The sequence below is a fragment of the Notechis scutatus genome, chromosome 5, assembly GCF_049901735.1.
Source record: "Notechis scutatus isolate UNSWTSFEM ecotype Mainland chromosome 5, rNotScu1.2, whole genome shotgun sequence".
NCBI lineage: Eukaryota > Metazoa > Chordata > Lepidosauria > Squamata > Elapidae > Notechis > Notechis scutatus.
Window position 1 is genome coordinate 31,579,792 of NC_142013.1, and position 14,836 is coordinate 31,594,627.

General features: G+C 35.0%; 1 protein-coding gene and 1 long non-coding RNA gene across 6 annotated transcripts in view; one reads left to right on the forward strand and one right to left on the reverse strand.

Moving 5' to 3' along the window:
• FILIP1L (filamin A interacting protein 1 like) overlaps positions 1-14,836 on the forward strand; it is a 153,720-nt gene that overhangs the window by 127,165 nt on the left and 11,719 nt on the right. For 2 of the 4 annotated variants that reach the window (XM_087966459.1, XM_087966458.1), the window contains one exon: positions 11,546-14,425. In XM_087966459.1, the coding sequence (XP_087822585.1) occupies positions 11,546-14,306 (2,761 nt within the window). In that variant the 3' untranslated portion in view covers positions 14,307-14,425. Of the gene's footprint in view, positions 1-11,545; positions 14,426-14,836 lie in introns of those variants that run through there. The other 2 variants (XM_087966457.1, XM_026681736.2) reach the window with 1 other exon arrangement.
• The window catches only part of LOC148130433 (uncharacterized), a 79,096-nt gene that overhangs the window by 49,870 nt on the left and 14,390 nt on the right, over positions 1-14,836 (reverse strand). The gene's annotated exons all lie outside the window — the stretch shown is intronic.

Here is a 14,836-nt window from a genome sequence, read left to right on the forward strand (position 1 = left end):
TCTGCTTAGTGTCATTGTTGCTATCAACATTATCCAATAAAGTGTACTAATATTTGAAGGAAAATCTGACAGGAACTTCACAAAATTACTCACTGGAACATCTATATATAGTGTTACTGCCCAAAGAACATTTGTGTGAAGCAATGTTCCTTGATCTCTATGGGGCTCACTGCCTGGTCATGCAAGTACATTTAGAATCAGGATATTACTGTAAAGCCCTGTTCAAAGAATAATAAGCTTTCTAAAGGATTATGATCAGAAAAGTCATAAACCTATGGTTTAGGTACAATGTACCTTGAAAACAAAGACAGAAGTTATTCATATAAAAAGACACATTTACAGAGCAAGAGCTCACTAAATTCTGTATTGCTTTTTCTTAACTCTTCCATTTAAGTAACTTGCATGCATGTTTGCCACAATTTAAGAAATACTATTTAGCAACTGCATATAAAACTAAAATTCAAAACCTTTTCAGATATAACTATTTTTTTTAAAAAAATGTGTTCTTAATAAGAATACAGCTATTACGGAGTAGTTTGTAGTAGTAGCTGGAGTAGTTTAACTTTCCAGTTTACAAACAATATATATTTTGAAATATTATTTCTAATATAAAGAGCTGTTATGTTATTGATATGCCAGCGGGATTACAAAATCACAACTGAATATCTACAAAAGCAGAGCATTACCTGATGTTCTTGATTCAAATTTGTCCTCTCAAATAACCAAATTGATAATCTTGTGTTGGCCAAAAATTTTCCACAACTCTAGTAACAGAATTGGACCATGTGAGATAACTTATAAAGATGACTGATTCTGTATAAAATATTTTAAGCACTTCACTGTCAGGTCTACTGATAAGACCTTAACAGAATTTTCTGGGCTAGTATAAAACTAAAGAAATGTTTAATACTAAACTATTCAGGAGCTTACAGCAAACCAGTTCTATAACATAAATAATTAAATCAGAATAAGGATAATATATCCAACATGAAGTTAGGTCTGTTCTCTGATTACATGGAAAAGATTAAGTGGTAAGTTTAATTTTAGCATAAAGAAGACAAAGTTACATGAATTAGAATTCAGGAGATCTTTCCTCATAGTCCTGTGCTCTTAACCACCACCCCACTCTGTAGCATCTAATCTTTCCATTTCCTCCTGTTACCCTTCCATTTGCATAACGGTAATTTCCTTGCTGATGTAAAAGTTAAGTGAGTTCTAGTTTTGACTGTTCTAAATAAAATTACTTGTTGCTTCTGGTCTAGAATCAATCTTCTCATGAGAGGGAAAAAAAAGGAGACAAGAAGAATCTCATACATATACAATTCCCAAGCAAGTGGAAGAGGAAATAAGACAGCCCTTTTGTTCAACAGTTAGCATTCACTCATTAGAATTTTTTTAATCTTTAACATATTGTATCTTTTGATCTTTAACATATTATAATAACAATTAGGACTCAAATTATGTCCAAACCATGATTTACAGTAATAAATAAGATCAAGTTCATTTCTGACATCTGTATGGATGGGATTGGACCAAAATTTACAAGCTATTTTGAGCTGGTGTGTGGGAACTCTCCCCAAAACATTAGTCTTGTCTGTAAATATTTTGAGCTGGTGTGTGGGAACTCTCCCCAAATCATTAGTCTTGTCTGTAAACATTCTACCATTGTCCCAGTAAAGAGTTGAGATACCTATAGCAGCACTGTTTCGGTACTCGTACTTGTAATGGTAAACTACTCATTCTAACTATATTGTAATTCTTTACCTATTATGCCTATCTCAGTCTAGTGCAAGTCTGCAATACCAAGACAGCAGAACAGGATACTGAAAAAGTGATCCAGAATAATGTCAGGTTTCCAAGTGATGAAATCCATTTAAAAAGAAAAGAGCAAAGTCCATCTTCCAAAACAATTTCTTTTATTTAGAAAATCATCAAATTGCCAAAGTCACAACCCGGAATTACCCCACAATATCAGAAGTTAGAAACAACCCCCAAAAGTCACATTCTCCAATAGAAGTAATTCAACATTGCTTGATGTCATAAATCTCTACTTCAAGGGGGATGAACACGGTCAGCTCATTTTCCCTCGGGAAGAAGAATCACCTAGCCTAAACAACTCTATCTCCACTCCACCCCCTCTTAGGAATGTGGCAAGCCCAAAACCTTTTCCCTATGACCGTCAAAGAGAAAGTAAGAAAAAGAATATATACTAAGCCTAACTAAAATGGCTACACATATGTCAATTTCGGGCTTGACAGGGTGTACATGAACTACTTGGATCTGCTGAACAGTACAAAGCTGAGATGACAGACCTCTCAGGGTCTCCCAGGAAGAACTGTTTTTAGCTCAGCTATCTTCAGAACTTTGTTGTAAAAAATCCTGCTTGATTAAAAAAAGATCCTACAGCCATGTTTGTCCCATTTGTCATGACTTTTGGAGCATAATCAAAATTAAATAAATAAGTAATCAGTTTTCCCCAATTCAGTAAATATCACCAGTAAGATGAAAGTTCTAGTTTATCATTATAAATCTAATATATAAATCTGTAATATAACAAGAACTTGGGGACAACTATTTATAAACAAGGGAAGCATGAATTGTAGGAATGCTTTAAATGAAGACCTTTTATTACATACATTAGCTGTAAACAGATATAATGCTTTTCGAAGTACTAAAGAAATTCAGGCAGAAACTCTTGTTTCATTAGACAATGTGGCAAATAGGAATAGTTATTAATCCAAAAAAGGATTTTTGGTTTTTGATTATCTCTACCATTTTCTACCTTTCCAAATAAAATAAAGGTACAAATATTGTACAAAAAAAGGTACAAAAGTAATACTATTGCTAAATTTGCAGATGATACAACAGTGGTGGGACTCACCTCTGTGGGGGGATGAGTCTGCCTATCGAGATCAGGTGGACCGGTTGCTTTCGTGGTGTGGAGACAATAACTTGGTCCACAACACCAATAAGACCAAGGAGTTTATAGTGGATTATAGAAGGAACAGATCAGACATCCAGCCCATGCTTATTAATGGAGACCAAGTGGAGCAAGTAGCCAGTTTTAAGTTTCTGGGTGTTACCATAAAAGAGGACCTGACCTGGGGTGCTCACATTGCAGCACTGGTCAAAAGGGCCCAGCAGAGATTATACTACCTGAGACTTCTCAGAAAACAACTGAATGAAAAACTGCTGGTGACCTTCTACTGCTGCACCATAGAGAGTATTTTAACTTACTGCACCTCTGTATGGTTTGCCAATTGCACAGTGGCAGATAGGAAAGTACTCCAGAGGGTTAACGTCATTGCCCAGAAGATCATTGGTTGCCCTCTCCCCTCCTTGGAAGAGCTTTATAGCTCCCACTGCCTTAAGAATGTTCAAAACATTCTCAAAGATCCATCTCATCCTGGGAACCCTTTTTTTTGAACTATTACCATCTGGCAGACGATACAGAATAATAAAAACAAGGACAAATAGGCTGAAAAACATATTCTATCCCAAGGCAGTAGCTCTTTTGAATTCTGCTGTATAGTGCAGTATTGGTGCAATGTCGGGGGTTTTCGGTTTAATGTGTGGAGAGTGATGGATGTGTGTTTGTGTTTACTTTCATGATCATGGTCATGATGTTCACTGAAGATGGTGTTTGATTTCGTTATACGAGGTGCAATGACAATAAACTAAAACTAAAAAACTAAAACTATTGGTTTAGAATGTCTGGAACTTGAGTATTTAAAAGAACTCTTTCACTATATCAGCAGGCCAGTTTCCTTAGATCTGGGCAGTATACAAAGATAAGTTATTGTTCTACTTTTGGTGAAAAATATTAAATTATAACGTGAGTAAGATATTCTCTGAAGAGAAGAAACACTAGGTGACTTTTTGAGTGATGTAGAATGTATGTCTTTTAAAGCCCATTTGTTTCACTAGATAGTTGTACATAAAGTGGCCATTATACAGGTATTCCTCAATTTGCAACCATAATTGAACTCAAAATCTATGTTGCTGAGACATTTGTTAAGTTGAACTTTGTCCCATTTTATGACCTTTCTTGCCACAATTATTAAGTGAATTGCTGCAGTTATTAAAGTTAGTAACATAGTTGTTAAGGGAATCTGGTTTTCCCATTGACTTTGCTTGTCATAGTGATGATTGCAAGTATGATTGCAACAATCATAAATATGAGTCAGTTACCAAGCGTCTGAAATTTGATCAGGTGACCATGGGGGTGCTGCAACAGTCACAAGTGTGAAAAAAGATCATACTTTACTTTTTTCAAATACAGCTTTTTACTTACATATTATTTCGTGGCATTAAATCATTCTAAAGCTACTCCTTTTCTAATACCTTTGAACACTTTTGTTAATGATAGAACACCATGTTAAATATTAAATCAAAATCACTTTTCCTGATTACTCTCCTAAATAATGGTATTATTTGAACATGCATGTTATAAGAACTTCTAAGCTGAATAAGTAAAGAATAAGGTTTTACTGAATCTGTTTGATTTAAGCTTTAGTTTTTCAAGTTACGATTTGTGTTTCCTTTTAGCTTCTACAAGGACTAGAAGTATAACTTACAGATATATTGAGATACTTATGCAATATAACCTAAATGAGAGAGTCAACCAATTTGAACACTGTTGTATGTTGAGTACACAATTTGTCACAATCTTTTTCTTGGGTTAATCATATGGAGAGAATTAGAGGGCAAGGATGTGACATCCAGAAGTTGCCACTAACTGGAAAAAAAAGATTTCTTCCCAATTAAAGGCTGAAAATCATCGTGCTTCCTTTTCACTGTTTCACTTCCTTTTTACTAAGGAAAAAAAAAGAGAAGTTATTTGACTTCTAATTTAATGGCAGCAAAAATACTACAATTTTAGCAGCAAAACTCCCAACAATTCTACTTTTCATTAGGATATATTCTTATTTGGACTAAAGAGGTTGAAAATGGTTGTCTACAAGTGTATATAAAGGGAGATGTATGTGCTGTGCATGAAAATAGACGTATCATCAAAAAGCTTTGTGCAAAACACAGGACTTAAATTTTTCTACCCAGTAATTTTTTTTGATTAGACTGTTCGGGTGCTTTTAAAGTTGTAGCAATGTTTCAGCAGAATCTCATCTGCCATCATCAGGCTTCTGTATTGTGTTTGTCTGTGAGTCAGACTTTCACAGCCATTTCAGTTTTAAATTTGGGGCAGCCTACTGCTGTGCCAGAATGGTTTTTTCTTCATCCTAATTGGTTGGGAGTCTTGGTCTGTGTTTATTGGTCTTGGAGTTTGCTGTGTTCTGCTTGATTGGTGTTTCTAATATCTTCTGTCTGTTTTGTGGCTTTTTTTGTGTGTGTCTTGATTGGCTGGCAACATTGTGTTCCTGTATTGGAGGCTTTTAGTGCAGCTTGGCTCCGAGTAAATGGACGGCTATCATTTGTTAGGAAGCTAGGTTTCATCTGGGTGCCTGGTTGGGGTGTGTTTGAGCTGGAGGTATCAGGGGGGATCTGTTTGTTCCCAGGTGTTTGCCTGGCTAGTGGTGTGGAGATTTTTTTGTTTGTGAATGCAGGCTTCCAAATAATTGACAGGCGGGTGGAATCATCTCTTCTATATATATATATAGAATATGGAATCATCTCATATATATATACATATACATATACATATACATATACATATACATATACATATACATATACATATACATATATATATATATATATATATATATATATATATATATATATATGGTATTCAGCTTTGTCGGGTATTTTCCCGTCATTATAGTTGTGCTTTTAAAGTTGTAGCAGCGTTTCGGCAGAATCTCATCTGCCATCATCAGGCTTCTGTATTGTGTTCATCTGTTAGTCAGATGAACACAATACAAGAAGCCTGATGATGGCAGATGAGATTCTGCAAACGCTGCTACACCTTTAAAAGCACAACTATGACGTGGGAAAATCCGAACAAAGCTGAATACCATACATGTAGTACCCGCGAAAACTTAAGAAAACATATATATACATGTAGGTCTAGGTGTGTTCGGGTCTTTTCCCGTGTACGATTAAGAGTATCTTGGCGACGTTTCGGCGAGGTCCCACTCGCCATCCTCAGGCTGGTGCTTTCTGCTTGTGCCAGTCATTATATAATGACGTGGGAAAATACCCGAACAAAGCTGAATACCATACATACATACATACATACATACATACATACATACATATGTAGGTCTAGGTGTGTTCAGGTCTTTTCCCGTGTAAGATTAAGAGTATCTTGGTGACGTTTCGGCGAGGTCCCACTCGCCATCCTCAGGCTGGTGCTTTCTGCTTTGTGCCAGTGCAAATCCAACTACCCAAATACCTCCTGGAACTAACAGAACACTGCTTAACCAAGACATATTTCATATACAAAGGACAAAGATACAAGCAAGTTGAAGGAGCCCCTATGGGATCACCACTGTCACCTGTCATTGCAAACCTGTTCATGGAAGAATTTGAATCCAGAGCCCTAGCCAATGCCACCCACAAACCCAAACTATTGTTAAGATACATTGATGACACATTTGTTATTTGGCCCCATGGAAAAGAAAACCTAAACAATTTCCTAACACACCTAAACAGAACACACCCCAAAATCAAATTCGCCATGGAAACAGAAACAAACAAACAACTACCATTCCTAGATGTACTAATCTACAAAAAAAACAGATGGCACACTAGGACACACCATATACCAGAAGAAAACACACACCAACTACTACCTCAACGCCCAATCCCACCACCACCCAGCACAAATAAACTCCGTGGCCAAAACACTAATTGCCAGAACCAAACACCTGGCAGACAAGACACACATAAAGACTGAACTATGCACCCTGACTAAAGTACTGACAGCCAACGGCTTCCAAAAAAGCAAAATCACTGGCTTGATCCACAAAAACACACTGAGACATAATGGAGACCTAGAAGATGAACAGACCTATGGAACAGCTGTCCTGCCCTATATAAGAGATACTACAGACAAAAATCATTAAGATACTACACAGGCATCACATCAAGGCTGCCTTCAAAACAGACAGAAAAATAGCAGCCATCCTAAGAAACCCCAAAGATAAAATGGACCTGGAAAACCAAGGCATATATGAAGTCCCCTGTGCACTATGCCCTGCCACATACATTGGACAGACCAATAGAAGAATAAGTACCCGCCTAGATAAAAATGCAGTAAATGCATTTCCTCACTAGTCCAACACATGAAAGCCACAGATCATAGCATCAACTTCAATGGCACCAAAACCCTAGCCACTATAGAAAACCCCAGCTACAGAATTATCAGAGAAGCCATAGAGATTGAAAAAAGACCTGAAAGCATGAATAGAAGAGATGATTCCACCAGACTGTCAATTATCTGGAAGCCTGCACTCACAAAGAAAAAAATATCCACACCACAGCAAACACCTGGGCAGAAACAGATCCTCCCTGATACCTCCAGCTCAAACACACCCCAACCAGGCACCCAGATGAAACCTAGCTTCCTAATAAATGATAGCCGTCCATTTACTCGGAGCCAAGCCTCACTAAAAGCCTCCAATACAGGAAACACAATGTTGCCAGCCAATCAAGACAAAAAAAGCTACAAAACAAACAGAAGATATTAGAAACACCAATCAAGCAGAACACAGCAAACTCCAAGACCAATAAACACAGACCAAGACTCCCAACCAATCAGGATGAAGAAAAAACCATTCTGGCACAGCAGTAGGCTAGCACTAAATTTAAAACAGAAATGGCTGTGAAGTCTGACTCACAGACGAACACTATACAGAAGCCTGATGATGGCAGATGAGATTCTGGTGAAACGTTGCTACAACTTTAAAAGCACAACTATAATGATGTGGGAAAATACCCGAACAAAGCTGAATACTATACATGTAAATACCCGCGAAAACTATCTATCATCTATCTATCTATCTATCTATCTATCTATCTATCTATCTATCTATCTATCTATCTATCTATCTATCAGATTGTAACTAAAATTAAAATATGGGGAAGAAAGGAGCAGAATGTATGGGAGTGAGGAGAGCTGCTATTAGTCAATCAATCACCTCCAGTGTGGTATTCCCCCATTAGGACCCCAAACCAACAGAATTTGTTGACTAACAGAATCTGCATGCTGGGGAAGGCATGCTGCCAGTCCTTAGTCAAGGCATAGGTGGGATGGGCCTGGCCCATAGGGATCTCTCTCTCTCTCTCTCTCTCTCTCTCTCTCACACACACACACACACACACACACACACACACACACAGAGTGTGTATATATATATGTATATATAAGCATACACTATATTATATATCATTTACAAATTATAACCTTTGTCTCTTGAGTAACACCACCATCATTTCATTCTTTTTCTCTTAGTGAGAAAATCTGCTTTGCTGATTTTGAGCATTGTTAATTTTCTTTGAATCTTATTTTATAAATCTTTTGGTTTTTCTTGTGTGTTTTGTCTTTCTTCATGGGTTCCTTATTCAATTGTCTACTTCCTTTAGTTTCCTATCTCATGCTTGCTTATCCCAGTTGTCAGGTATTCTATAAATTTAATTTTAGTCCCTGACAAATAAACAACCATTCAGTTTAGTTTCATCAACAACTGAATATTCTATATACCATCAAGAAAACCATTAATCAGAGATAGAGGATTTATCATTACTACTGCACTACAATGTGTATAACCAGAAGTACCTATGAATAATTTAATTTCTGTTGCAAAATCCAATAATGTTTTAGTCTTAGAATCCACTTGGTTCTGCTTTAAGCTGTCAACTATGTTTAAAAATATTTTGAACCTTTCATTCAGTCATTGTAAATTTAGTTTACATATGAATAGGATAATTAAATTTATAGTAAGTATAAAGGCAGGATAAAAATATTTTAAATTGCAGAGAATTTACAGCTGGAAATCAGCTGGAAAACTGAATCAAGTGATGCACTACAGCATAAGCTGTTACTTGCTCCAGCTAGCAGTTCAAAAGCATGCAAATATGAACAGATAAATAGGTTCCATTTCGTTGGAAAGGTAACAGTGCTCCGTGCGCCTCGGCATATAGTCATGCTGGCCACATGACCATGGAAATGTCTTCAGAAATTCTCCCTCAGCTAAGAAACGGAGGTGAGTACTGATCCTTAGTGTGAGACATGACTGGACAAGGGAAACCTTTACCTTTTTTTAAACAGTATTTATATTGTCATGTATTTATATATAAAAAATAAATACGTGCAGTTTATTCAAATAAATTCAGAAAACATATTAACATACAATAATTTTCTAAATGTCTTTTGTACTTTAACAATAACTTTCACACTGTCAGTACCACAACTATTCTTGCTGTCATTTTAACTGCATTAGAAAAAAGAAGAAATATTTAACAAATTCTCCTCACCAATCTTAAGTTGGACACAAGGAAAAATAAAAAGCAATCAAATCTTTAATGACAAGGATAAAATACAACTGTTTTTAATTTTGTTTACTGCTCATTTATTCTTTTTTAATATTATAGATTTTAATTATTCTGGAATTCAAATATAGAAAGCAAATTTAATAAGTTAGCAGACAAACCGTGACCCTATGGCTCATCATTTCAGAAATATTTCTTTACTAGATTCCTTCAACAATGGCAGAGTTTCTTAGGTGGTTGAAAATTTCTAAAACATTCAAGGAGACATTTAGAGATGGATCTGCCTTGAAAGCATCTCATGCTGAACTGGACAGTACTGTCAAGCATCAGGACCTGATCGTAGGAATACACATTTGTATCATGTCATAAAACATAATTTTAATTTCATCAAATTTTTATATAATTTGCCAAACTTTAAACACACTTGAGTTATGCATCCTGGATTTTGGATGCAATCTGTATTTCAGCTAATTTTTAAACTTCCTTAAAAAATTGTTGCTCTATGATGCATTGTTTCATCCAGCTAAAGGTTACAGACATTAGGATTTTAGTAATATATAGATGTCAATAATAATGTACAGTATTAAGTTTATAAATTATATTTCATAGAGAAAGAATATTTTCTTTTTTTTCCATACTACTAGTTACTGAATTAAACTGAATAATCTATGTTTCCTTTACAAAGTGTTTTTACATAAGTTCCTCTCTTTTTAAAACAGATGTACATCAGGGATACAAGAGTAGATATTTATCCCCACCAGGTTTTAACTCCATTATCTTTTTGCTTAACTAAGAACAAAAATGTTTCCAACATGTTAAGACCCTCCCTGTTTTTATTCCTAAATGAATTTTCTTTTGGAATAAGTAGGATGACAAAATTCTTCCAGGAATAGTCCCGATTTTATTACCAAAATTAAAACCACAGATGTTGAATTGATTTTTTTAAAAACATAAGCAATATACAATACATTAAGATTTCCACTTGAGTACATTTATTTGGATTACTTATCAATTGTTTTATGTAAAGCACATGGACATTAAGAATTTGCACCAGTTTAATGGAAAAAAATATTGTGTTCACAAGCATGAGTGGCTTTTATTGCCAAAACCACCTGTTTGTTGCTTACATATGACTCACTGATTTCTTGGCCGTAGAGACATTTCTCTCTATATTTAAGAATTTAAAACAAGTTCCAAGTGATTCATAAAAAAATTCTGTGTGTGCACACGCAAACCTGTGTGTGTGTGTGTGTGTGTGTGTGTGTGTTTAAATCATACAACTAGGAATCAAGAGAAAATAAAAGGAAAACAACCCTTTTCTTTCATGGTTGAAAACAGAACAAGGAAATAGACTATAATGTCACTGCAATACTAATGCAAAAATATATACGTTAGATAAGACTGGGGAAAGCAAATAGTTTAATTTTTATGAATTCCGCAGCATTTTAATCGTACTTTCACATTCATTGAGACAAATATTGCAAAACAATACGATTCAATATCCCATTTTATTAAGTTCAAGAAGGTCCCAGTTATCTCTAACAAAAGATAGTCGAATGATATTAATACATTCTTCATCCCAAGATGAATGATAAATTGTATAAATTAAGGTGATCCATGCCATCTAATACTACCCCGAGATCCTATTTAATGCCTTCACTTTAAAACAGTGTAATAGTAGTTTCAAAGTAAAACAGCAAGAAAATTAATTATTACGAATGTAAAGGAACAGATTACAAAATATAGATCTTTTAATGGAAGATGAATTCAATAAATATTTTGTTTTTGTGTTTAGAAAAAGCTATCTAATACTAATATGTATGTTTCTGAAATTTCCAAAAGAAAAATGTCAAATATTTATATAAGACATATTTATATAAATATGTCAAGTATTTATATAAGATGTAAGGTAAAGTCTCCTTTAAATTTAGGTTGATTTCTCAAGACATGAAAACATCTATTTAGCTTTTTTGATAATGATATAAAATGGTTTGCCATCCTGCTGGATATTTTTATTTCCTCGTGTAACACACAATTCTTTTTTAATATCTTAAGTACTTTTACAACTAAAAGTAAGTTTCTTTCTTTTTTTCAGATTAAAAAAGCTTCTTGAACAAGATGCAATTTATCAAGCAAAAAGAGAAAAAGAGAACTGCAAGAAAATAAGCAAACTGAAGGAAGAGCTAACAAAACTGAAATCATTCACTTTAATGCTAGTAGATGAGCAACAACGTTTAACAGAAGAACTGAGTCAGCAAACTGAACAAATTCAAGATTTAACCACCTCTGCAGAACAAGCACATGAAAAAATATCCATTGCAGAATCAAAAGCCCAAGAACAGGAGCAGAAAGCTCTCAGGTTGGAAGGAGAACTTCAAACACAAATCAGAACAACTTCCCAAGAACAGGAAGCTACAATGGCCAAATTAACCAATGAAGAGAGCCAAAATCGTCAGCTCCGCTTAAAATTAACAGTTCTTAGTCGACAGGTTGATGAGCTTGAAGAAACTAACAAGTCTTTAAGAAAGGCAGAAGAAGAACTGCAAGAACTAAGAGAGAAAATCCACAGAGGGGAATGTGGAAACTCTACCCTCATCTCTGAAGTGGAGGTACTCCGGAAAAGAATCCTAGAGATGGAAGGAAAAGATGAGGAACTAATAAAATTGGAAGAGCAATGTAGAGAGCTTCATAAGAGACTAGAAAAAGAAACCACACAAAGTAAAAATTTTAAAGTAGAAGTTGATAAACTCAATAAGAGAATTATGGATCTTGAGAAACTGGAGGATGCTTTCACCAAGAGCAATCAGGAATGTTCCTCTTTAAAATGTAATCTAGAAAAAGAAAAAACATTAACAAAGCAACTGTCACTGGATCTTGATGGCCTAAAAGCTCGCATAGCAGACCTTGAAACCACTGAGAATAAATTAGAAAAAACAGAGTTCATGCTTAAGGAAGATCTGTCTAAATTGAAATCATTAACTGTAATGCTTGTAGACGAAAGGAAAACAATGAATGAAAAAATAAAACAAATGGAAGAAAAGGTACAGACTGCAAATTTACAGCTGCAGTTGGAACAAAAAAAAGTTATGTCAGTCACAGAAAAATTAATTGAAGAGAGTAAGAAAGCACTAAAATTTAAAAATGATGCTGAAGAAAAAATGACCAACCTTACAAGGGAGAGAGATGAATTGAAAAACAAACTGAAAATAGAGGAAGAGAAGGGAAACGATCTCTCCTCTAAAATGAATTTGCTAAGAAAAAAGCTTCAGTCCTTGGAAACTATAGAAAAAGAATTTCTTAAAAATAAACTTAAAGAGACAAAACCTAACCCAGCTTTCCAGCAAGAAAACAACAAGATTAAAGAACTAGTTCAAGAAATTGAAAAGCTGAAACATAAACTGAAAGAAATGAAGGCCATAGAAGATGATCTCATGAAAACTGAAGATGAATTTGAATCTTTAGAACGCAAATATGTTAACGAACAAGACAAAACCAGATTTTTATCAAAGGAACTTGAGACAGTGAAGAGAGAACTGGCACGCTATAAGTTAGCAGAAAAGACAGAATGCAACCACGAGCAGAGACTATTCAGAAAACTCAAGGAAGAAACAGCCAAGTCAGGTCATCTTTCAAGGGAAGTAGATGCATTGAAAGAGAAAATTCATGAATATATGGCAACAGAAGATCTAATATGTCATTTAAGAGAAGACCAGAGAATCTTGCAAAAGAAACTTACTCAACAAGAAAATAAAAACAAAGAATTAGACAGAGAAATGGAAACTCTTAAGAAAGAATTGGAGAGATATAGGCGTTTCAGTAAGAGCCTGCGACCAAGTCTCAATGGAAGGAGAATCTCTGACTTGCAAGTTGCCTCCAAGGAAGTACAAACAGAGCCAGTTCACAATGAACTACCTGATTACAAGAGTCTAGTTCCTTTGGAACGAGCTGTCATAAATGGACATTTATATGAAGAGAGTGATAATGAAGATGATAATGATGATGAATCAATGACATCTTTCAGTGATTCTTCCATTACAAATGTAGCAAATAACAGCAAACTTTGGATCCCTTGGATGAAATCCAAAGAAAGCCACATTCAAAATGGAAGAATTTATGCCAAGCAGAATGGGAATTGTATTCAGCCTGGAAACTTAGTTTTAAGCCAAACACCAGGCCAGCCTCTTCATATAAAGGTCACTCCTGATCATGAGCAAAATACAGCCATGCTTGAAATAACAAGCCCAATTTCAGTGAATTCCCACTCTTTTACTAGTACAGCTGTGATACCCAATTCTGGCACATCAAAGCAAAGGATAACTATAATTCAAAATGAGTCTTTAATTCCTATAAAATCTAAGTTACCTGATGTCTACCCAGCTCAAGAGCAAACCATGTCACCTCTTACTATGACCACTTTTGCTAGATCTCAAGTACCTGAATCACGTGGTTCTGTAATCTCTGAAAGAACAATATCTCCTTTGGCTTTGACAGGTAGAAGTTCCCCTGAGCAGTTACTTTCACCGGTGTCCTTGGAAATGACTGACAAGCATACTGTCTTCAAAGTATCCCCCGAAAGGCAATCATCTGTGCAGTTTCAAAGATCCAACAGTTCTAATTCTAATGTAATAACTACTGAAGATAATAAAATACACATTCATTTAGGAAATCCTTACGCACAAACTATTTCTAATTCTATAAAAAACAATAGTTCTTGCACTCCTGAGCAAGACAACAGAACTCCAAATGGAACACCAAGTAAATCTGTCAACAAAATTACCAGCAGCATCACTATTACACCAACTGCAACAAGTCTTCCCCGACAATCACAAATTACAGTAAGTAGTGTCTACCACTGACTTTTCCTAATTCTGCTGACATCCATATCACTATTGCAAATGTATGCTCACCTTCCCAGGAAAATTATTTTTGGAACAACCTTAATGAGAAATTGGGGCAAATTCTTTGCATGTGTCAATAATAGGATACAAAACTAACTTGCTGGCTTGTCTCAATAATCATATGAATTGTGCACTTACTATATTATTATCTGTTCAGTTAAGTATCCTCTGTTAGATACCTAGATATGTACCTGTATAAATGCAACTTCATGTATTTATATTTTTACTATTAACATTAGTTCATCTTTCAATTATTTCACTGACAAAATTTAACATAAAACAGTAAATATTTTTCTAACCATTGCCTGCAGAAATCATTTTGTTATTCATGTGTGTGTATTATTTAAAGTAAACCATGCATATGTTAATCTTTTAACCAGATATTAATCTTTAGTCAGTCTGTTAATTTTTTTAGTTGACTGGATTTGCTGTGGGTTTACATATACTTTCAGACTGAGCATTATATAAAATTGCATGTATTTTAAATG